Source organism: Desmodus rotundus, chromosome 9 (assembly GCF_022682495.2).
Source record: "Desmodus rotundus isolate HL8 chromosome 9, HLdesRot8A.1, whole genome shotgun sequence".
NCBI classification, from domain to species: Eukaryota; Metazoa; Chordata; class Mammalia; order Chiroptera; family Phyllostomidae; genus Desmodus; species Desmodus rotundus.
In genome coordinates this window covers 39,282,333-39,302,835 of record NC_071395.1, presented here as the reverse complement: position 1 = coordinate 39,302,835, position 20,503 = coordinate 39,282,333, and the positions used below count along the sequence as shown (strand labels likewise).

General features: G+C 57.2%; 2 protein-coding genes across 5 annotated transcripts in view; one reads left to right on the top strand and one right to left on the bottom strand.

The window, feature by feature from the left end:
- The window catches only part of SH3GL1 (SH3 domain containing GRB2 like 1, endophilin A2), a 34,905-nt gene extending 26,773 nt beyond the window's left edge, over positions 1-8,132 (top strand). The window contains exons 2-10 of one of the 2 annotated variants that reach the window (XM_024568899.4): positions 2,819-2,887; positions 3,188-3,260; positions 3,832-3,975; positions 4,473-4,606; positions 4,813-4,971; positions 5,238-5,341; positions 5,919-6,043; positions 6,246-6,305; positions 6,771-8,132. In XM_024568899.4, the coding sequence (XP_024424667.1) occupies positions 2,819-2,887; positions 3,188-3,260; positions 3,832-3,975; positions 4,473-4,606; positions 4,813-4,971; positions 5,238-5,341; positions 5,919-6,043; positions 6,246-6,305; positions 6,771-6,967 (1,065 nt within the window). In that variant the 3' untranslated portion in view covers positions 6,968-8,132. The remainder of the gene's footprint in view (positions 1-2,818; positions 2,888-3,187; positions 3,261-3,831; positions 3,976-4,472; positions 4,607-4,812; positions 4,972-5,237; positions 5,342-5,918; positions 6,044-6,245; positions 6,306-6,770) is intronic. The other variant, XM_024568900.3, reaches the window with a different exon arrangement.
- Positions 8,133-8,438: 306 nt separating this feature from the next.
- On the bottom strand, positions 8,439-17,710 carry MPND (MPN domain containing). Of its 3 annotated transcripts, none has more exons than XM_045202436.3 (13): positions 17,009-17,710; positions 16,646-16,911; positions 15,651-15,887; positions 13,212-13,344; positions 12,573-12,660; positions 12,123-12,219; positions 11,784-11,856; positions 11,627-11,703; positions 10,741-10,822; positions 10,556-10,626; positions 10,362-10,451; positions 9,569-9,661; positions 8,439-8,703 (listed from the first exon to the last, which is right to left on the bottom strand). In XM_045202436.3, exons 1-13 carry the CDS (start codon positions 17,256-17,258, stop codon positions 8,617-8,619), a joined length of 1,644 nt encoding a protein of 547 aa, XP_045058371.2. In that variant the 5' UTR covers positions 17,259-17,710; the 3' UTR covers positions 8,439-8,616. The 3 variants fall into 3 exon arrangements, with proteins under 3 accessions (XP_045058371.2, XP_053766751.1, XP_024424986.2); XM_053910776.2 differs by having other exon boundaries at positions 9,569-9,714; positions 10,741-10,909; positions 17,009-17,704; XM_024569218.4 differs by having other exon boundaries at positions 10,741-10,909; positions 17,009-17,699.
- Between the last annotated feature and the right edge of the window lie 2,793 nt (positions 17,711-20,503).

Below are 20,503 nucleotides of genomic sequence, written 5' to 3'. Positions count from 1 at the left end.
GCTGGGCCTGGGATCTGAGAGAGCAGGAGCCAGGCTTGCACAGACCCAAGAATCATCCAGTGGGCAAGAGGCCGCTGCCATGTCTGACTGAGTGGCGGCCTCTCCCACAGTGACTTCTCACCCTGGGCCCCACTTGGCTGTGAGAGCCCTGCCCCAGCCTCCCGGCGCCTCTGCAGAAGGCTCCATAGGGCCGGGCTGGCACCTGAACTGGGGCAGAGTCTCGGCGGGCATTCCGGCTTGGGCTGGGACCTGTGTCGGGACTGGCATGGATTTTACAATGGCAACCATGGTAGGGCCCCCGCTGGTGACCCAGGCCCTGAGCCAGCCAGGGGAGCCCAGGAGGCATTGCCTTTCCCACACCACCACAGTCACGGCCTTGTGGGAGAGGGGGCAATGGTCATCCATTTGCCCTGGTTTCCCCTGGGAGGTGCTGTGGCCACCCAGGTCTCAAACACTGAGGGACAGTCCCTCCATACACTGAACTTGGGGGGTCCCTGGGTCCTCATTACATGTGAGAGGAAGAGCGGGCTTCAGTCCTCACACCCAAAGATGCTTCCTTGTACCCCACACATAGCTCCTAGCTCTGCCTGTGGTCACGCGGGTTCCCTGTCTGCTGACCCATGGTCATGCCTAGTGGGGAGCCCCACACTCAGCACTGCACCCCTTCTTTGTTTCTATGGCTGGGTTGGCACGTGGTTTCTTTGGTTTTCACTTTTCCTTTTGACCCTCTTGTCATATTCTCATCTGTTCATGCCAGTTCGAAGACTGAGCCTTGGAGAGCAGGGGTGTGGGGGACAACCAACCACCGCCTAGGGGACTTGAGCTCAGAGCTCCCAGATGGGGTGGGGTGGGGAGACTGGTGGGAGCCTGGTAGTTCCTCCAAGGCCTCCCAGGTACCTGAGCACAGGGTTGGCCAGGTAAATGTGGCCCGGGGGGGGGGGGGGGCGGCGGGCAGGGGAACTGTTTGGAGGGCTTGGAAAAGCTGAGTCCCAGATTCCCAGGAGAGGCAGGGAGGTGACACTCCTCAGGGGCTTGGAAGAGGCTGCGGGGGCTCCTCACTGGGAGAGCTGCTGCCTTCAGCGCAGCACTGAGCGGGCATCTGGCCCCGGTGCCCTCGGCCCGGAAGGTGCGGTTTCGAGCACCAGTGCCTCAGCTCCCCTCCCAGTGCACCAGGGGAGTGTCTCACGACAGTCGGCTCACTCACTTCCCTCTCTGGCAACCACCGAATTTGAGAATGTCCTATTTTCCCGTAATCGAAAGAAGTGAAACTGTCCCATGAAATAAAGTGGAACGCCCCCAAAACACCTAGGACAGGCGGGATCTTTTCCTGATAAGGTGGGGAGGTCCCCAGAGCAGCGATGCTCAACCAAGGTGCTGTGGCACTCCGGTGCGCCTCGCAAAGTTTTAACACGCACCAACTGTTCAGTCAGGGGCACTGACCCCTTTTCCTTAGATTGTTAAACTTAAAAATGACAACAGCTGACTCAACAGTAGCTGTCTGGTGTGAATGAAACAAGATTGTATCTATTTTTTTTATCAGATCAGCAAAAATATGTTTTTGGTGTGCTGCAGAGTTGTAGTCCTTACATTGTTTGTGCTGTGGGGTGGGAAGGGTTGGAAATGGCTGCTCTAGAGGGTGGTGTCGCACAGAGCACAGCCCGGCGGGTCCAGGGGGGTCACATTCCCCAGACCAGCCCCGCTGCCTTCCTGTCCCCCTCTCTTCAGTGGCCCCCTCTCTCCCTTGTGCCCAGTTTCCTCCGGGGCTCCCCAGGTGCAACCAAGTTGAGAACCACTGGCCTTCAGGGACATGCGGCCCCCTTCCCTCTCAACTCCCATTGGGGTGGGGTAGGGGTAGCAGCTAAATACAGGCTAGGCTGGCCCTAGAGTTCTGCTCAGTCCCCTTGGAGGGACAAGACACGTGGGGAAAGCAATAATAGTCAGAGATGTGGGCAGTTATGAGTACCCAGTGCTTACTGTATGCCAGGCACGCCCCTAAGGCACCCTAGGCATGCATGCAGCAGGATAGGGCTCCCTGAGTGCATACCTATCGCCCCATTTCTCAAAGGGAAAACTGAGGCCCCGTGAAGAGGATTATCCTAGACCACACAGGTAGAAGCTGGCAGACCCATCCTTTGCTGGTGATCTGGCCCCTCCCGCAGGCTGGCAGCCACCGGGCATCCTCAGGAGCCCCAGGAGGGGTTTTCATGGGTGGGCGGAGACTGCCGCCGGCTGCCAGGAAACTCTGTGTGTGTGTGTGTGTGTGCACGTGCATGTCTGTAATTAAACGTGAGAAACCAAACCTGTCACGCTCCGCTGTTCAGCGTTGTGTGTGACTAATCACGCCAGACTGCTCTTCAGATGTGGTTGCGTGCACACGCATGTGCATGAGAAATGATTTCCAGGCACCGTGATGTTTGGCCCGAGTGGGGCAAGTCTGTCCCCACTGTCAGTGCCTGTCAAACACGCACTTTTGTGTTCTTTAAGCCATAGGACCTCCTCTCCACGCAGACCTGCTCGCCTCTCAGGTGCCCCCTGGAGGATGCATTTTGGGGGCAGTGCAGGACCAAGGATCCCTGAGATTCATTTTGAGAATAGGTGCCCTCACCCTCGTTGAAGGAGTGTGTGCATTTTGAGGCAGGGCTCCCCCAGTCACCTGCCTTGCCATTGGCTGCTGTAGCCAGTGTCCCTGGGAAGCCATCGCACATGTCCTGACCCCTCAGCTGTCACGGGCAGTGGCCGTGGCATGGCGGGAAGTCCTCCTGGGGCCTCCCGTCCTCTTCCCAGACGACTCACTCTTTTACTTCCTTCTGTCCCCCAGTTGGTCAGTGAGAAGGTTGGAGGGGCTGAAGGCACCAAGCTTGACGATGACTTCAAAGAGATGGAGAAGGTAATGGGAGAGGTGGCAAGCCCTGTCAAATGCCCAGCACCATTACCCGTGTCCCTCATGGGGCCCAGTTCCGACTGGGAGTGGCACACCGATGGGGCGGGGCTTATCAGGGGGGCCTAGACAGTAGACGGGTAGCAGGCGACGCGTAGCAGGCGTCCTTCGGCCCTCAGAGCAGCCCTTAAGAGGGCTCCGAGACAGACAGGCAGGAACTGGAGGGCAGGGTAAGCGTTGTCCTGGGGCCCCGGTTGGGCCTTGGGTGTCCCAGGGGGTTTGGAAATGCAATGCTGCCTCTCTTTACAGAAGGTGGACGTTACCAGCAAGGCTGTGGTGGAAGTGCTGGCCAGAACCATCGAGTACCTGCAGCCCAACCCAGGTAGGGGCGCCGGCTGGCGGCATGGGATCTGCCCCTAACTCCGCTGTGTCGTGTTAGTCGGAGTCTTCCAGTAAAGTGAAAATGCCATGGGTAGGCATGGCTGGATGCAGGGGTCTGAAGGGTGTCCTTGGGGTCATGCATCCTTTCTTCCTCATCTGGCAGCTCCATTCCTGTGTCAGTCCTTGCCTTAAGTCATCTTTGCAGCTGGCAGTCCCAGCAGAAAAGAGCATCTTCCCCCACCCAACTGACCAGGACAACTTGAATTGGGTGCTCATCCCTCATTTGTTAGGCCCCACCCACACCCCAGCCTTTGGAGCGTGAGGTGGGGGTCTCCCAGGAAGAGAGGCAAGTAGGGACCGTCCCTCAAGGAAAATCCAAGTAGGGACAGACAGCAAACCCAGGCATGTCCATTCAAGTCCTGTGCCCGGGACACACCCAAGTGGGTGAAGTAAGTGGACTTCAGGGGAGGGGGCACCCATGGCGAGGGAGGCAGCCAGCAGCACTGGCCACGTGCAGGTCCGGTGGCTCTGGGAGTGCCTACCCACGTGCCCACTGGCCCATTCTGTTCCAGCCTCAAGGGCCAAGCTGACGATGCTCAACACAGTGTCCAAGATCCGTGGGCAGGTGAAGAACCCTGGCTACCCGCAGTCAGAGGGCCTGCTGGGCGAGTGCATGATCCGCCACGGGAAGGAGCTTGGCGGCGAGTCCAACTTCGGTGAGGCCAGCACGGGGGCCTCGGGCCTCAGCAGGGTGGCATGGGCCAGGCTGAGGGAAGGAAGGCCAGAGCTTCCCCACACTGGCGAGCAGGAGGGCACTTCGCTCCCATAGCTCTAGAATCTTCTCTAGTGCTGTCTGGCCCCTGGATGAGGGCAACAGCAGCTCCTGAGAGAGCCCCTGTGGCCCCCTCACCCCCCAGGGGTGAGGGAGGGTCAAGCAGTGTCAAGGCCAAGAGCAGCCCCCACTCACACCACAGCTGGTTCAGGGCACATTTGCTCCCTTCTAAGAGTGGGGAAGGGTGGTGGTTCTGACATCTGTGGTTACCAGCCCCAGGCCACTGCAGCTCACATTCAGACTTAATAGGCTGTTGCTCTGAATTCTGATCCAGGTCCTGCCTGTGGGGTCAGTTTAGAAGTTAGAAGTTGGGGGTGCCTTGATGTCTCAGGCCAAGGCCTCCTGTGATAGCTTCTTCCCCTACCCCCACCCCGTCCACAGGCGATGCTCTGCTGGATGCAGGGGAGTCCATGAAGTGCCTGGCCGAGGTGAAGGACGCCCTGGATATAGAGGTCAAGCAGAACTTCATCGACCCCCTGCAGAACCTGTGCGACAAAGACCTGAAGGAGATCCAGGTATGCCTCGATGGCCTGTCCCTTCGCCCACTTCCCAGCACAGCCCTCGGGGATCCCTCACAGGCCTTTCACTCGGTAGTGCGCCCCTTCCCATCCTGGGCTCCAGCTTGGGCTCCAGCTTGGCCCACCTCCGCACATACTTGCAGCAAGCAGGGCCGCAGGGCATTGGGGTGGCCCTGCAGTGTGACCCTCATCCCTGCCCCCAGCACCACCTGAAGAAGCTGGAGGGCCGCCGCCTTGACTTTGACTACAAGAAGAAGAGGCAGGGCAAGATCCCCGATGAGGAGCTGCGCCAGGCCCTGGAGAAGTTTGAAGAGTCCAAGGAGGTGGCTGAGACCAGCATGCACAACCTCCTGGAGACTGATGTATGTCTGTGGGCCCAGGGGCCACCCTGGGGGAACCCCTAAAATGGGCCCAGCGGGGGTGCTAGCTTCCAGAGGCTCAGGGCTGGTTTATAGGGTGAAGGAAATGAAGGGTGAACAATGACCAGAGGGGGCCCTCCACCCTTGCTGCAGCTCACAGGTCGGCTGGGCCCCTGCCTGGAGCAGTATGGGAAGGCTCTTCGCAGGAGGTAGCCTGGAGATGGGGTTACAGGGCAGCCCCCTCTTCAGCTCTGACTGGTGCTTTGCAGATTGAGCAGGTGAGCCAGCTCTCTGCCCTGGTGGACGCCCAGCTGGAGTACCACCGGCAGGCCGTACAGATCCTGGACGAGCTGGCCAGCAAGCTCAAGCGAAGGTGAGCCCCTTCCCACTCTGTGCTGGCCAGGAAATGCCTCGTGGCTGTGGGGCTCTGGAGTCCCTGCTGTGGATTCCTGGGCTGGCCGGAGAGAGGCCCCACACACCTCTGCTGATAGCCCAGCCCTGTCCAGAGCCTGAGGGCTGGCTTTTCCTAAACAAGCTCTGGGCTGTGAGGGTGGGAGTGGGGGCCCTGCAGGGGAGCAGGACCTCTTCAGGCTCGTCCCGGTCTCTGAAGGAAAGGACTCGAGTGGCCTGAGGACCGGAGGCAGCTTACCTAGGGGTGAGCCCTGGGACCCGTCTTCCACTGCCAGTCTCCCTGGATGGCCGTGCTTCCCTGGTGGGACCAAGGGGGCTTTAGCAGCATCTAGCCCATTATTGGCATCCTGAAAAATGCTCGAGTCTGGGGATCAAACTAAGGGTTCCCCCCTAGGGTTCCCCTGTGTGTTGTGTCCACCTCACAGGCTCCCCAGGGCCCCACTGCTCATGGGGAAGCAGCATAAAAACAGGGTGGGGGGGATGTTCCCTGGCCTTGACCCCATCTCTGTGGCTGCTCATGTCTCTCCCTTTGTGTGCAGGATGCGGGAAGCCTCTTCACGCCCCAAGCGCGAGTACAAGCCCAAGCCCCGGGAGACCTTCGACCTCGGAGAGCCTGAGCAGTCCAATGGGGGCTTCCCCTGCACGCCGGCCCCCAAGATCACAGGTAAGGAGCAGGAGGTGGCTCTGCTGTTGCAGGGCCTCAGAAACGGGCCCCTTCTGCAGCTCCCCCAGCCCCCTGCTCCATCCAAATGGTACGGCCTGGTGCCACCTGCCCACCGACTCGCCCTCTGCAAAAGGGGCCCCCAGAGATAGGACCCACGCCCCACCCCAACACTCTCAGCGAACCTGTGTGCTTTGTCTACAAGCAGCTTCGTCATCTTTCCGATCTTCCGACAAGCCCATCCGGACCCCCAGCAGGAGCATGCGTGAGTGTCCCCCTGCCTTGGTTTGTAACAGTGCTTTCTAGTCTATTCTGGAAAGGTCTTGCTAACTCCCCTTCTCTGGTAGAAGTGGGCACCCCCTGTGGTTGGTCCTCTCAGCCTCTCTTAAGCAGGGAAGGCGCTGGGTGGCAAGTACCTGCCTCTGTGGCCTCAGCCTCCCCATGCCAAAGGGGGGTTGCTGTCAGCGTCTGGGGCACCACTGGCTCTAGGCTGAGTGGCACCCTGAGGGGCTCTGGTCATCCTGTCATCCTTATGCCCTGAGCATTTCCCGCTCCTCCCACTCACAGACCCTTTCTGTCCTCCTTGTTACTTCTTATTTGCAATATCCCTGGGGAGCAAGAGGAAGGAACAGCTCTCCTTGGGGGAAACTGAGGCACAGCAAGGCAGCAGGAGCTGGTGGGGTCTCAGCTGGACACCCAGACCTTACACCCATCCCCTGCCCACCTGCAGCGCCCCTGGACCAGCCAAGCTGCAAAGCCCTGTACGACTTTGAGCCCGAGAATGACGGGGAGCTGGGCTTCCACGAGGGTGACATCATCACACTGACCAACCAGATTGACGAGAACTGGTACGAGGGCATGCTCCATGGCCAGTCGGGCTTCTTCCCGCTCAGCTATGTGGAAGTGCTGGTGCCCCTGCCTCAGTGACAGCGGCGGCCCGCCCGCCCCTCTGTCCAGATCGCCTGTGTTCCACGTGGCCCAACGTTCCAGGGCAGCTCCTCCCAGGGCACCAGGGACATGGGGCAGTGGGTGCAGCAGGGGGCCGGGGCCCTGTTTACACTAGTGCTCACCCACAGTGGCCGTGGGGCCTCCCCTCTCCACACAGCCACCTGGGGCTCCACTGCCCTGTGGGGGCTAACACTAAGGTGCTCTTAGAAACACTAACTTCCTCCCACTCCCCCCAGGACTGGCGACTCTGGGTGGGCCCCCTCCACTCACGAAGACATACACACACCCTTTGTCCCGTCCACACTGGGGCTTGGCCCACCCTGACCTGCCCTCACTGGGAGCAGATTGAAAGTCTGTGTGGGGTGGTCCAAGCAGGACCCCTGGCTGACGCTCGCCACCCTGCTTTTAAATTCCCCTAAGATACTCCTTCTCAGGCCCCTGCACACCCCCAGATGCCACCTCCCCAGGAGGGCCTTGCCCTTAAGGACAGGCAGGCCCTCTCCTCAGCTGCAGGGTGCTGAGCCCCACATACCATGCCCACCACCCCACCCTTGGCCCCCTCCATCCCCACCTGTAGGGTGCCCTACCCCCAGCCAAGCACATGGAACGTTTCTCCCTGGCACAAGCTGCTACCACCAGCTACACGCACACACTTAACTCGCCACACACGGGACCACGGGAGCCCCCAGCTTCCTCTCTGCTGAAGGTCAAGCACAAAGGCTTGAGTGAATGTTCTGAGACCCCTGGCTGCTGGGGCCATCCTGGGGGGGGTCACAGGCCCTCCCCCACTGCAAGCTGGCCACCATCCCCCCGTTGACAGTGTCCCCAGCTGTCTCCTCCAGACCAAGGTAGGCAGCTGCCCAGACCAGCAGGCCCCAGCCCTGCATCCACTTCCCCTCTTGCCTGATCTGAAATTGGCTTAATGGGGGGGACCTCTGGCCTGGCTCACATTCCCTTCCTTCAGTGACCCTGCACAGGCCCCAGGACACAAGGCTCTGCTCCTCCCTAGGCCCCTCACGACTGTGAGTGGGAGAGGCCCGGGCATACGGACCCAGACAAGCAGTACAGCCTTGGTCACAGTCTAGGGCGGATGGAAATGTAATCTTGATTTTTAAAAGAAAAGTATTAAACGTCTCTTTCTACAGTCTCTTGCCTGGTTGTAGTGCAGAGCAGGCCTTCTACTCATCTGGACACCCACAGCCCTCCTGAGGGGACCCTGGTCAGCACAGGGCCCATGTGGTTGCCCACCCCCAGAGCCACTCCTGGAGTGGGCACAGGCCTCACAGGGAGCCCAGGAAGGGTGGCTGTCATTTACCTAGTCACCAGCATGGGAGGTATGTCCCCAGGAGTCCCCTTCCCATAGCCCCAGGAAGGGTGGGGCTGGGGTCAGGCCCTGCCCAGGCAGCAAGTGCTAGGGGGACCCCCGCCTCAGGGCAAGACCCATGCCGGGGCTGTTTCTCTCCTTTATTGTAGAAGTCCCTGCCATCGCACAACTCAGTCACAGGGATGGAGCAACACAGTCACAGACGAAGCCCCTAAACCCGTTCCCCCTCACCCAGAGCACCGAGAGTGGGGCGAGGGGCTCAGTCTGACCAGGAGGCCTCCCAGGTCCTCAGAGGCTGATGCCCTCAGATGCCTTGCTTGAGGACGCTGTACACTTGCTCCAGCACGTGGCACAGGCCCTGGTCCTTGGGCATCCGGCTGGCCAGGGAGATCTGAAACAAGTGGGGCTGGTGCCTCAGGACTATGCCCAGCATTCCTGGCGTGGCCTGTGCCGCCCCCCACCCCCCACCCTGACTCCTGACCCTGAGGCTCAAGTGCTGCCACCTGGCAGAGGGCTTGCCTGACCAAGGTCGACAGTAGTGTCTGACACAATATTTTCTCTTTACCGAGAGCGTTGAGTAACTTAAGGCCCAGCTGACTAATGTTTGGGGCAAGGGGGTTACCTGCATTTTCCAAATCCTGCTCTCACCCCAGCCCGGATCCCACACACCAAATGCCAGGAGCCACCCAGTTCCAGGGCCTCCAAGCACAATGGGTGCCCCCCACCCCAGCAGCCCAGTGCCTGAGTGGGAGGTGGCCAGGGGCAACTTCAAGCCCTGGTCACTGTTTTCTTTAAAGTTTCACCAAAACAAGCAAAAGTGTGGAGCTGTTTCTCTGCAAAGCAGAGCTGAGAGTGTCTTATGAGAATGACTTTCAAGCAGGAGATAAACCAGACACACGGGAGGCCACCAAAGCCTCGTTTAATTGTCCCACTACCTGCGGGGCCAACGCACCCATCTCCCCTCCCCACCCCCAGCTGCTCTCAAAGCTCTGAACCCAGTTAGGCCCCTCCCGCACCCTCTGCGGGTGGCTTCTCCCACTGCGTTTGATGGTGATTTTTTTTTCCCACCTCACCCCACCCCATCTCTGTGAGATAAAAACAAGGCATTTTGGCAGTGTTAATTTCCAGCTGAGGTATTTTGTAGGAACAAGTTAGGAAATCAGTTTCCCAGGCTACCTGTGGGTACATTTGGGGGCTCCCCGAGAACTGTCCTCCTACACAAGGGGCTCAGACAGGACTCGGGGCAGAGGTCTCACCTTCAGCTTGTCGAGGCAGGTGTGCTCCGGGTCCCAGGGCTCCTGGAACCGCACCGCGTCGGGGGCGCCCTTGTAGAACTCCACCAGCAGCGTCTACGGGGCAGGGTGTGGTTGGGACCCCGGCCCCCAGCCTCCAGCGCCGGACCCTGGGGGTCCAGCAGGACAGGCACTGCCACCACCTGTCATGACAGCTTCCAGGCTGACGCAACAAGTAGACTACCACTCACCAAGACAAACCACCAAGCAGCGTGACCCAGCAGAGAGAGGGGAACTCAGCAGGAGGCCTCCAGAGCAGAGGAAAGGCGCCCAGAGGCCCAGGAAGTCACGCTGAACTTTACGTCACACAGGCCTGACGTGAGCTCCCTGCTCCAGCCTCTTTCTGGTGATACCCGTGAAATCACAGGTGTAACGAACTAGCTCAGTTTTTTAAACGCCTGTTGAGCCACAGGCATTACAAGCCATCCAGGTAACACCTGAAGTCCTCCACGTGTCTCCACTTGGAGAAGCAGTGGCAGGTGCAGAGGCCCGAGGTGGAAGAATCCCTAGCAAGTTCCAGAACAACTAGGTGGCCACGTGGGTGAGCAGGTGGACGAGGGAGGACCCGCCACAAGGACCTGGGGCTTGATCCTAAAAGCCACAGGTGATTATCTGCAGAAGAGGAAACTGGCCAGGGCCCTGCTGTGGCACATTCAGTCGCGGCTTCCTGAGTCTGAACTAGTGGGTCCAGCTAAGCACTTCAGCTCCCACCTGTCCCGAGGGGAGGGGCACCCACCCCACCCGGGAGTGAGCTCACCATCTCATGAAGGATGTCATTAGTCAGGAAGCTGTCCTGGACATAGGCCATCTCCACGTCCATGGGGACGCCGTAGTCACTGGGCCTTTGCTGACAGGGACACCAGCCAGTCACGACCAGCCACCCCAAGCCTCCCATCCCATGGCCCATACCCTGCACACTGGCCCTTGGCCTCCCCCAGGAGCCCTGCCTACCTCAGGGGGTGGCATCACCCAGAAGGGCGAGATCTTGGACTCGGGGCCCGGGTTGCCAGAGTAGTACGGGGCTGCAGGAGGAGAGTGTGAGAGGGGGCTGGGCCTGGGGAGCTCGTGCTCCAGGAGAGAGAGACAGGCACCCCCACCCCCACCCCACACCCCCAGCCCCCCAGCCAGGGCCTCACAGCAGAGCAGGGCGAGGCAGGGCTGGAAGCCATTGCTGGAGCCCTGCAGCCGCAGCTGGTAGTCCATCTGCGTGTCGATGTCCTGCAGCGACGGCAGTGCCGGGCTGTGCGGGTGGCTGTGGTACCAGCCCACCAGGGACAGGCCCCGCAGGAGCAGGCTCTGGTAGATCTGGGGGGCACAGGCAGGGCTGGGGCAGATGGGGAGCCGGGGGCCCTACCAGCCTCGGGGTGCTCCCACCACTCCCCGCAGCCGGCACTCCTGGCACCTACCCAGCCCCGTGTACGGCAACACATAATGAGTACCTGCTGTGTACCAGGCCTGGGGACACAGCAATGACCAAGACAGACCCTGCCCTGACCCTAACAGAGTCCAGTGGGGGGACAGTCAACAAACACATTAAAAAGATGGACCTGTCATGTAGCAAAGGCAAAAACTTTTGTTCCCCCGTGTCCCCCGCTCATGGAACAACGCCTGGCACACAGCAGATGCTCAGTAACAGTTAGAGAGAGAGGCGAGCTGCGTGCGTGTGAGCAGGCACCGGCACTCTGGGATGCCTACAGCAAGTGGGGGCAAGCGAGGGCAGGAAGAGGGCCTTTCTCACTGAACACCGTCCACGCACCCATCCCCGAGGGACACAGACGGGGCCATGAGAAGGTGGGTGGGGGTGGAGTGCTGAGCACAGTGCCAGGCGCACACTAAGGACTGTTAGGAAATCATTATTAAGGATGGCAGTTAATATTATGCGGCCTTTACTAGGTGCCAGGAGGGGACAGGGGCTCATACACACTCATTTGCACATGTTTCAAGCACTGACCCTGCTAGCTGCCAGGACGCAGGAGCCCGGACAGCTGTGTCCACCCCCGCCCACCCAGTGTGTCCCCTCACCTCCTCTTCCATGGTGGCCGCAGTATCCGCGTCCCCCAGCCGGCTGCGACAGGGGAAGGCTCTCAGCACTGTCAGCACTGCACAGAGCGGGAAGAAGGCGTGGACATCGGCCCTGGCCCCCAACACCCCTCTGCCCGCCCCTGCCCCAAATACCCACTCTGGCTGTTGATGTCCCAGCGTCCCCCCAGGTACCCCACGACCTCGCTGCGAGTTAGGTGGCTGTGGAAGTCCTGGGGAAGAGGTGCATCAGAAGACATGCTCAGGCTGCTGCTGACCCCACCTCCATCCTGGGGACCCAGGGCCCTTGTAATGGGCAGGGGCCAGCCCTCCCACCTCCTCCTTCATTCAAACATCGACTGAGTACCTACGAGGAAACAAGGTCCCCACCCACACGGAGCTGACATTCCAGGGACGCCCCTCCTCCAGAGCACCCCAGCCCTCTCCCTAGATGTGGGAGCCCCTGGCCCACAACAGACAAAGTGGGGGTTGGACACACCAGCAGGAACAGCGCGTTGCTGGAGATGGCCACGTTGAACGGCTGGAACTTGTTGACAGCTGCGAACGATGTTACTTCCACCAGGGTGTGGGGGTTCCTGTAGGAGCCAGAGGATCCCACAGCTTCCGGAACACCCAGGCTGGCTCCTCAGCCCACCCCGCCTCCAGCCAGCTCTGAGGATGTGAGGCCTTGTCCCCACCCTACCCCTGCTCTTTCTCCCCTCTTCGCCCACCCTGGCAAGAGCAACCCCATCCACCAACTTGCTCAGAACAAAACTCTTTAACATTAACATCGAATCTATCAGCAAATCCCGTCAGATCCTACTTTCAAAATTAGCCAGAATCTAAACAGTTCTCCTCCACCTCAATGGCAGGCCTGGTTCGCCCCATCGTTGCCCACCTGGACCACCTGCAAATGGGGGTGGTGTTGTGGGCAGGGGGCCCGCCTGACCTGGCAGAGTCGCGACTGCCCAACATGCAGTATCGCACTGGCATCCGGATCTTGTTGTTTTCCACTCGCTTCCCCAGGGGCGCGGCCTCTGCCCGGCGGAGAGGGTAAAGAGAAAAGGGCAGCGTCAGTCCCTCCCCAGCCCAGGACTGGAAAGCAAAGACAGGGCAACCCCAGAAAGGGGGGAGGGGGCGGAGAACCAAGAAAGAAAAGTAAGGCAGCAGGTCTGGGAAATAGGCAGCAGGTTGACAAGTTGGACTGAGATTGAAAACCAGATGAAGGACTCGGAAATCAGGTGTGGATCTCAAAAAACCAGGTGGGGAGAGAGCGGGCACGGGGTGGGGAGGAGGGGGTTAGGCAGAAAGTTTAGAAATCAGGCAACAGGGCAAAGAAATCCCATTGGGGAACAAGGAAATCGGGCAGCATGGTGAAGAAATCAGGCAGCACATTAAGAAATTGGGCAGTCGGAGCAAGAGATCCAGTGTTGGAGCTGAAGAAGTCAGGGAGTGAAATTGAGGGCTAGGAAGTCAGCCAGGCATCTTGGGGGTGCTGAGGAAAAGGCCAGACCTGTCCCAGCCTCCTCCTGCACCTGAGTTCTGCATGCCCCCTGCCCTGCCTCCTTCCCTCCCTCATGCCTCTCACCGGGGTGGGCAGGCTCTGAAGGGCCCTTCACAGGTGGTCTTCGACTTTTGTCCTCCGCTGAGACCCCCGCCAGAACCTCCTCCTCCTCTTCCTCCATCAGCAGATCCTCCTCCTCCCCTTCGCTGGCTGGGCTCTGGAGGGGTAGGGGTGAGGACAGTGGCAAGACTCTCAGCTGGCTGCACCCTACCCTCCCAAGTTCCGCCCTGGCCTGCCTGAGCCTTAGGTCCCTGTTGCCCTGGGTGTCCACTAGAGGAAGGGAGAGAGGAGAGGCAGCCTAAGGCTCTGGCACAGCTCAGGTCTGCGCTCCTTCAGGTGGCTGACTCTCAGGTTCGAATCCTGGACAAGTTGTGTGACTTTTGGCAAACACCCTAGCCTCTCTGAGCTCTATGGTCACCTGTAAAATGCCACAATGAACTCTAGCCCAACAGAGCTGGTGTCAGGGTGAAATAGGTTAATACATGCAAAGAATTTACCTATGCCCTGTTGCTCCATCCACTGAGCAAGCATGTACTTTGCATGAATTATTTTATTAAATTCTTTCAACAACCTCTCCCCCTGCTCTCTCCTAAACTTCTCTTTGGGTCTAAACCCAACATTCACATCCCAGTCTCTGTCCTCCTTCCGTTCCCAGCAGTATCTCACCCAGCTGGTACCCCGACCTCTTGGCAACTCCTCAGGGGCCTGAACTCACCCAGCTTCCCTGCTTCCCTCCAGGGTACCCTCAGCCTCCCCATCTCTCTCTTGTGGCCTAGGGCTGTATCCTGGGGCTTCTTCCGTCCAGATAGAAGGTCCAACTCTTCGGGCTCCAACCCTGCCTATGTCCCAATGAAACCACAGTCCTTTCTCCATCCTGAGGCTCTTCTGAGCTCTAGACTTGGGGTCCAGTTACCCCTCAATGTCCCCACATGTGGGGCTCACACTCAATACAGCCACGATGCACCCAACTGTCTCCCCCTAACCTGCTCCTCCCAAATCCCCACATCTCTGATGAGAGCAACCCCATCTACCAACTTGCTCAGAATAAAACTCTTAACACTAACATCGAATCTATCAGCAAACCCCATCAGATCCTATTTTCAAAATTAGCCAGAATCTAAGCAGTCCTCCTCCACCTCAATGGCAGGCCTGGTTCGCCCCATCATTGCCCACCCGGACCAGCCCAGTCTGGTCCTGCACTGCCCGCCCTTAGTCAGTCTTCTCCAAAGCAGCCAGAAGAGGGCACCTGTGAGCATCCAAGTGAGGTCCTACCTTTCCGGCCAACACGCCTCCAGGCCTCCCACCTCCCTCTGGTAAAAGGCAATATCCTCCCAGCAGCCCACAGGCCCAGCCGACCTACCCCATCCTCACCCTGCCCTCACCTCCTCCCTCTCTCCCCCTTGCACTTCTCCTCCAGCCACGGGGCTTGGCCTCCTCACAGCTCCTCCAACAGCCACAGACAATCCAGTCTCAGGGACTTCGCACATGCTGGTTTCCAGATACCCTCACAGCTCGCTCTCTCCTTCCCCTCCTTTGGTTCTCTGCTCAGATGTCACCTTCTCAGTGAGTCTTACTTGACCACTCTATTTCCCCACCCCAACGCCCATCCATTCTTCAAAAATACTGTAAGATGGACTTATTTTGTTTCTTTGTCTGTCTCCCCACGAGAGCAGTTATTTTTCTCTTCACTCTCTCCAGCACCTCAAGGCGGCGTCTACTAAATGTTTGCCGAATAAATGGCTCTGTGATATAGTGTGAAGGTTAGTTCTGTATGTCATCTTGGCTAGGCTCGATTACCCGTTTATTTAACCTAAGACTACTCTAGGTGTTGCAGTGAAGGCATGTGGTAGATGCAGTCCGCATTTATAATAAACTGACTTTCAGTGAAGGATAACGTGGGTGGGCATCATCCCATCAGCTGAACGCCCAGAAAAGAAGGAATTCTGCCTCCAGAATGCAGCACCAACTCCTGTCTGAGTGTCCAGCCTGCCAGTGGCCCTACAGATTTCAGACTTGCCAGCTAGATACATATACACCTATATTTAATCTATCCAAATACGTATAATCCACATGGTACTGTTATCATTTCCACTTTACAGATGATGGAGACTAAGGACCCAGAGAGGGTCCTTGGCCAAGTTCACCCAGCTGGTGACCATTCAAGGAACATCTGTTAGTATCAAGACCTTTCCAGATATGGTCCAGCCCCCTCAGCTACCCAACACATCTGAACCCCTGGCTGCATCCACTAATCACGGTTCCCTAAGCAGCATGTGTTGCTTCGTGCCTACACGGCTCGGCATTTGCCATTCCCTCCCTCTGAAAAGTTCTCTGCTTCATCTTCCCTTCATCTCACAAACTCCTACTCATTCCTCAAGGCCCCAGCTCCAATGTCTTCTCTGTGGGCACTCCTTTCTGACAATTAGTCACAGGGGACTTAATCCAGGAGGCTGAAGGACGCACCTCATCGGCGGTAGCTGCAGGAACATGGAGCTGGTGTCGCCGGAGCCAGGCGGCCTTGTATTTGTCCAGTTTCTGGCCCTTGTACTTGACGGAGGCCCATCCACAGCCCGACTTCTTGGCTGGGTTCACCAATTTCTTGCAGTGGGTGGCCCAGGCGCTGGGTGAGTTGAACACCTGCCCCGTTTCCTGCCACACAATCCTCCCATCTGGCTGCAGGTCCCCCATGAACTTCTTCCCCTGCAGTGACAGTGGGCTAGCTGGGTCCAGGACCTGGTACCCATCAAGCCCACCTCCAGGAAGTCCTCCCTGATCCCACACTGCTTCCAGGGCTAAGCACACACTTCCCACTTCAGCACCCCTTCCAGGAAGCCTTCCATCTTAGGTGCCTCCCAATACCTGTACGACCACTGTCACAGTCCTCATCAGCTTGGAACAAACCGGCCCAATTATGTGTCTATCCTCCCTTTCCCCTCACTGGACTGTGAGCCCCTAAAGGGTAGGGACAGGGTCTGTCTTGATCACTGCTGGTCCCTAATACCCGACATAGAGCCTGGTCCACACCAGGTGCTCAATTCACAAACTACACCATTCACGAACTGAACAACCACAGTAACAATAGTAAAAACAGCAAACACAAAGCACTTACTGTGTAGCAGGCACCTTGCTGAGCGCGTTATTTATTTAATCTTCATACAACCCCAGGGGAGAAAAACAATCCCATTTTCCAAACGAGGAGACTAGGATACTGAGAGGTTAAGTGAGGTCACACAGCCAAGAAAGCAGTGGTATCCTCTGAGCCTCAGTTTCTTCTTTGTAGAATTGGGTGTTTGGTGAACGACGCCCTCGAGCCCTTCTGGGCTCGTGCTGGGTCTCGATGCCCCGTGCCTTGGTTACTCCTCCCCATTCCCAGGCTCCGCTTGCTGCAAGGAAGCTCTGGGCCTCAGCTTTCCCGTCTTGCCCCAGCCGGGATGGGAAGGGAAGTGGGGAGTGCTCACCAGGTAGTAGATAGACAGCACCCCAGCGCCGGGCTCCAGCTGCGCGTCTTTGAGGAGCACCCTCAGTGTTACCGAGCGCCTGGTGAGCGCGCCCCCCGGCCCGACACCGCCCCCAGCTCCGGCTCCGCCGCTGCCTCCGCCGCCGCCGCCGCTGCGCGCTCCGCTAGCTCCCGCTGGCCGCTCGGGGTCTTCGGCCTCCGCCTCATCCTCGTCCTCATCTGGCGCCTCCTCGCCCGCGCCGCCCCCCGGGGAGAGCGCCTCCGGAGCTGCGGACAGCAACAGGCGGCAGCAGGGCCGTGCGCCCCTAGTCGGTCCAGTCACCCCGCCCAGCGCCTGGCCAACTCTCGGACAGCCCCGCGGTACCTGCCATGGCTGCTCCAACCCCTCGCCCGCTAGTTCTTTCTTCCAGGCACGTGACTCGGCTCCACCTCAAATCGGGGGACGCTCCAGCCATTGGCCGCCGTGGGTGGGCGGGTTGGAGGCTCGGCCAGCTGGTGCAAGCGAGGAAACTGAGGCCCGGGACTGCGCATTTGGGAGTGGGAGTCCGGGGCTCAGCGCCCCACCCTGCCCCCCGGGACCATTCAGGTATCTGAGGCCTGAGGCCACTCTCCATGGGAGGGGGATGGTAACCGAGATCTCATAGATATAAATGGAGAAACTGAGGCGCAGGACTTCTGCTTTGGGGGAACTAGTGGCTCCACCCAAGACTACCTCGCAGGGGTGTCCAACCTTTTGGCTTCTCTGGGCCACACTGGAAGAAAAAGAGTTGTCTTGGGCTACACATTAAGTACATAAACACTAACGAAAGCTGATGAGAAAAAAGAAAAGGTTTTAAGTAAATTTACGATTTTGTGTTGGACCACATTCATAGTCATCCTGGATGCGACCTGCGGGCCGCAGGTTAGACACCCCTGTCAGGATTGAGGCCTGGGACTGCGGGGACGCAGGGGTTCAGCTTGCTAGAACGAAGGGGAAAACAGAGGTCCGCCGCCACCATTCTTGAGGGACACAGAGGTCTCAGCAGCAGGGACGGAAAAACTGAAGCCCGGGATAACGAACCGCTAAGCCCTGGGGCTGCACGGCAGAATGGAGAAGCCACTCCATTCCGCTGGTCTAAATCACCCAAGCCCAGTACAATCTCTTAAGGGTTAATTTTTACTCTTCCAATGGGACCTCGGCTGATTGATATCACTATTGGGCCAGAGCGGAGTACGCCAATCAATTATCGGAGGTTTATTTCATCTCAACCAATAAACAGTAGTCATTTGATTCCCTCTAGCCAATCAATGTTAAACCTGCTTCCGCCCCATTCTGACAGAGGCAATGGGCAGCCATCCCTCTCCACCAATCATCAAGAGCCCCTGGCCTCACTTATCCAATCATCTGTAGGGTTTGGTCCTCAGCCAGCCCATTAGCTCTCGGATCAAAACCCACACCTTGGGCCTAGGGCGGCCCCACCCTTCAAGCAGGAGGACACGTGGGCGGAGCCTGACTGTGTGTGCTTGTATTGGCTGCAGCCTTGTCCTTTGTCCCAGTCCTCCGTTCTGGGACCTTTGCTCCGTAGTGCAGTGCACCGGATCTCCCCAGCCCGGCAGGACTGAAAGCCCGGAGTGAGGCTCCCCCACGCTGCGGGGAGCCACTGACTGGGTTCAGCCGCGGTTAGGTTTACCCGGACCCCAGTCTGGAAGAGGGGACAGGACATGGGGGCCCGGGTGTCCAGCCAGGATAGTGTGGAATCAGACTCCAGTTCCTGCTGCACCACTGCGGAGCTCTGTGACTGCGGCCGTCTGCCACCTCTCTGTTTTCCCCGTGGGGATAATAATAATTCCATTTCAGAGTTAAGGATCAGGGCTGACATACAGTAAGAGCTGGATAAATGTGAATTATTCTTTTTGCCCTGCCCTGGCCTCCTTTTGGAGTGCCCCCCACCCCCTACCACGGGTCCATCCACCAGTTTGGCAACCCCCTGCTCCCCAAACCCTAGCTTCAGTTTATTCCCCCATGGCCTTGCCCACTTTCCCTTCAACGACCTTCCAAAACTTAGTGCCGCTGGACCTCTCCCACCTGGACCCTTGCCATCTCTTTGGGCCTCAGGTCCCCATATTCACCCCCACACCGTCCATCTTCCACCCTGGCCTCAGAAACCAACTATGCCTCTATGATCACCTCCCTCCCCTGTTCTAACTCCTTTAATGGCTCCCCATTGCTTTTGATAAATAAAATTAAAACTAACTGCTGTGACATTATTAACCATTTATGACACTCCGTTATAGCAGGTGTTGTTACCAACTTTATTAAACAAGATAAACAGGTCGCCCAGTGGATTCCAGAGGCCATTTTTTGCTATGTGCATGAAGTCCAAGCAAGCAGCCTCACCCTATAACTATTAAGGACATTGAATGTGCAATTTTAAAACTCCCGAAAAAGAAATTTCCAGGTCCAGATGAAGAATTCTACCAAAGGCTCAAAGAAGAAGTAAGCCACTTTTACATAATCTCTTCCAGAAAATTAAAGAGGAGGGAACACTTCCCAATTCATTAGATGAAACTAGCATTAATTACCAAGATGCCAAAACCAGAAAAGGGCGATCCAAAAGAGAAAACTACAGACCATATCCTTCATGTGTGTGGACAGAAAAATCCTTAACCACAGATTAGGAAATAGAACTCAGCAATATGTAGAAATGATTGTATACCATGACCAAGTGGTGTTTATTCCAGGAACGCAGGTGGGTTCAGAATTCACAAATCAAGGCTATAGGCCCTGACCGGTGTGGCTCAGTTGGTTGAATGTCGTCCTGCAAACCAAAAGGTTGTGGGTTCAATTCCCAAACAGGGCACATGCCTGGGTTTCAGGTTTGGTCCCCCCTGGTTGGGACACATTTGAGAGACAACCAACTGATGTTTCCCACAACAATATTTCACTCCCTCTCTTTCTTCCTTCCATCACCTCTCTCTAAAAATAAATAAATAAACATCTTTTTTTTAAGTCAAGGTCATCCACTGTATTTATCAGGCTGTTGTGCGCAGAATAATGGATCTCTAAAGATCCCCAGAACCTGTGAATACGTGAGGTTACGTGGTGAAAGGAATTTAAGGTTGCAGATGAAATTAAAGTTGTTGATCAGCTGAGTTCATTTTTTATTTTGTTAAATTTTTATTGAACGATTTTAGAGAGAGGAGGCGGAGAGAGAGAGAAACAACAGTTTTTTGCTCCACTCATTCATGCATTCATTGGTCGATTCTTGTATGTGCCTGGGCCAGGGATCAAACCTGCAACGTTGGCATATCCAAATGATGCTCTAACCAGCTGAACTACCTGCCTAGGCCACTGATGAGGTGACTGTAAAATGGGGAGATTAACCCTGACTGGAGTGGCTCAGTTCGTTGGGCGTCGTTCCGCAGAGTGAAAGGTCGCCAATCAGATTCCTGGGAGAGCACATGCCTGGGTTGCAATTTCAGTCCCTGGTAGGGGTGTGTAACAACTGATGTTTCTCTTTCACATTGATGTTGCTCTCCCTCTCGTCCCCTTTCTTTAAAAATAAATAAAATCTTTTAAAAAATAGGAAGAGTATCCTAGGATATCCAGATGGCCCCAATGTAATCACAAGGATCCTTAAAAGTAGAAGAGAGAGTGAAGCCGAGGTGACAGTGGAAGAAGTTAGACTGAGGATGGGAGGATTTTACCTGTGTCGCTGGCTTTGTAGATGATAGAGGGGACCGTGAGCCAAGGAATGTGGGAAACCTCGAGAAGCTGGAAAAGGCAAGGAAACAGTCATCCTTTGAGCAAGATATGTAGCTCTGTCAACACCTTGATTTTCGCTTTGGGATGTCCATGTAGCATTTCTAACCTACAGAG

Excerpts from the sequence above, each read along its gene's own strand:
- MPND (XM_024569218.4), bottom strand. The coding sequence starts at position 17,258 with ATGGAGAGTGGCCTCAGGCCTCAGATACCTGAATGGTCCCGGGGGGCA. Across the intron at positions 11,704-11,783 it reads CTGGGACATCAACAGCCAGA|TGCTGACAGTGCTGAGAGCC; the intron begins GTGGGTATTTGG and ends CGCTCTGTGCAG. Across the intron at positions 10,910-11,626 it reads CGGCCACCATGGAAGAGGAG|ATCTACCAGAGCCTGCTCCT; the intron begins GTGAGGGGACAC and ends TGTGCCCCCCAG.